The sequence below is a fragment of the Gastrolobium bilobum genome, unplaced genomic scaffold (genome assembly GCF_033153095.1).
Source record: "Gastrolobium bilobum isolate Gb01-03AN ecotype WA unplaced genomic scaffold, APGP_CSIRO_Gbil_v1 utg2122, whole genome shotgun sequence".
Lineage (NCBI taxonomy): Eukaryota > Viridiplantae > Streptophyta > Magnoliopsida > Fabales > Fabaceae > Gastrolobium > Gastrolobium bilobum.
Window position 1 is genome coordinate 274,969 of NW_026897715.1, and position 2,482 is coordinate 277,450.

A 2,482-nucleotide genomic window follows, 5' to 3' on the forward strand; every position below is an offset into this window, starting at 1 on the left:
TTTTATTTACAAACTATACTAAATATGACCGGTCATACTTCATTCAAGAGTGTATGACTGGTCATACTTAGAATAATTTATAAAAAAAAAATTATAAACCAATCATTCCTCCATATTAAAGATATACTATAAATTTACATAATACGATATAATGTTTTTTTTTTCATATATACTTTATCTACTTCTCTCAAATATTATTAAATTATAATTATTACACATATGAACCAGAGAAGAAAAGGGAAAGTGCTCATGAGAGAGAAAGGGAAATCTGGAAAAATGTGAAATCATCCATTACACATATGTACAACATCAGCTGACGTCAGAGGAGAAATAAAATTACATTTTAGTTACAATCTAACTAAACTAAAACTAACCAAGTTAACTAACTAACCAAGTTAACTAACTATAATACTCCCCCTCAAGATGGAGAGTAGATATCTAACACTCCCATCTTGGATAACAAAGGAAACAAAGAAGAGGAAGGCAGAGATTTAGTAAAAATGTCAGCAAGTTGAAGATGAGATCTAATGGGCAGCAGCTTGATAATACCAGAAGCAACTTGGTCACGTACAAAATGACAATCTATTTCAATGTGTTTGGTGCGCTCGTGAAAAGTGGGATTGGAAGCAATATGGACAGCTGCTTGATTATCACAAAAGAGTGCAGCTGGAGAATTCAGTTTGAATCCTATTTCTTGTAACAGTTGAGCTAGCCAACACAATTCTGCAGCAGTAGCAGCCAAGGCTCTATATTCAGCCTCTGCTGATGACCTTGAAACAGTGGTTTGCTTTTTAGCTTTCCAAGAAATCATAGAATCTCCAAGAAAGATGCAGAAGCCTGTCACAGACTTCCTGGAATCTGGGCATCCACCCCAATCAGCATCACTAAAAGCCTTAAGTTGCATAGAAGATGAAGAAGAAAATAAGACCCCTTGCCCAGGTCTGCCTTTGAGGTACCTCAATAAATGATGAGCAGCTTGCAGATGAGTGGTGCGAGGTTGAGACATAAATTGACTCAACTTGTGTACGGCAAAAGTGATATCAGGCCTAGAAAGAGTGAGGTAGAGAAGCCTACCTATAAGTCTGCGAAATTGAGATGGATCTGTGAGTAGTTCTCCATCCTTTGCATTTAATTGAAGACGAGGATCCATAGGGACAGATGCTGGTTTACAAGCCAGAAAACCAGTATCTTCAAGAAGTTGCAATGTATAATGCCTTTGAGAAAGAAAGATACCTTTCTGTGCACGAGCAATTTCAAGTCCTAAAAAATATTTCAAGTTTCCCAAATCTTTGAGTTTGAAATGGGTATGCAGAAATGATTTCAAGGAAGTAACCACTGCAGGATCAGGTCCTGTAATTATGATATCATCTACATAGACCAACAATGCCACAAAGGAAGAACCAGCACCTTTAGTGAATAAGGAATAGTCAGATTTGGACTGAGCAAAACCATGTTGCAAAAGAACACTTGTGAACTTAGAATTCCACTGTCTTGAGGCTTGTTTTAATCCATAGATAACCTTATACAATCGACAAACAGACTTAGTCCCCTTTGGATAATGCTCCCCCTGAAGGTTGTACCCAAGAGGTACATCCATATAGACTTCTTTAAAAAGGTCACAATTCAAAAATGCATTATTGACATCTAATTGATGAATTGTCCAATGCTGAATAGAAGCAATTGCTAAAAGAGTTTTAACAGTAACAAATTTAGCTACAGGAGAAAATGTTTCAATAAAGTCCACTCCCTCTTATTGAGTGTAGCCCTTTGCTACAAGACGAGCTTTGTATCTTTCAATGGAACCATCAGAGTTGAATTTAATCTTATAAATCCAACGACAACCAATAGAATGTTTTCCTGGAGGCAAAGGAACTATAGTCCATGTGTGATTAGCTTCCATGGCCTGTAACTCAGCTGCCATGGCATCACGCCATTGTGGAGAGCTAACTGCTTGATGATAGAACTGAGGTTCAAAATGTGAAGAAACATTAAGAGAAAAATTTCTATGAGTGGGAGACAATGCTGCATAAGAAAGTACAGAAGAAATAGGATGCTTAGCTCTTGAAGCAGGAACCTCTGTATGACTCAAAAGGTTGCAGTGATATTCCTGAAGATAAGTAGGTGGTTTTGATAACCTATTGGACCTGCGTGGGGGTGGATTTGCTGCCAGATCAGCCTCTGTTGATGAAGAAGTAATGTGTAAATTTGGATCATATTCATTAATTGGAGAAGAAGTTGATGTAGTACCCCTTGCATCAGAATCCAGTGCACTTTCATGAGGAACAGAATTAGTTGCTGGAACAGAGAAACTAAGATCTCTTGAAGGTAAGACTAAATCTGGAAATATGTCCACTTGAACATCAGACCTGCTGATTGTATGGAAGGGAAATATGTCTTCATGAAATATCACATCACGGGAGAAAAATACTTGTTGATTATCTAAGTCATATAGCTTGTATGCTTTCATGCCTGGAGGATAACC

The 2,482-nt window shown here is 37.4% G+C and overlaps 1 protein-coding gene across 1 annotated transcript; it reads right to left on the reverse strand.

Annotated features, from left to right (window-relative positions):
- Positions 1-418: 418 nt before the first annotated feature.
- Positions 419-1,597, reverse strand: LOC133309472 (uncharacterized mitochondrial protein AtMg00810-like). Its single transcript, XM_061510254.1, has one exon. It carries the CDS (start codon positions 1,595-1,597, stop codon positions 419-421), a length of 1,179 nt encoding a protein of 392 aa, XP_061366238.1.
- Between the last annotated feature and the right edge of the window lie 885 nt (positions 1,598-2,482).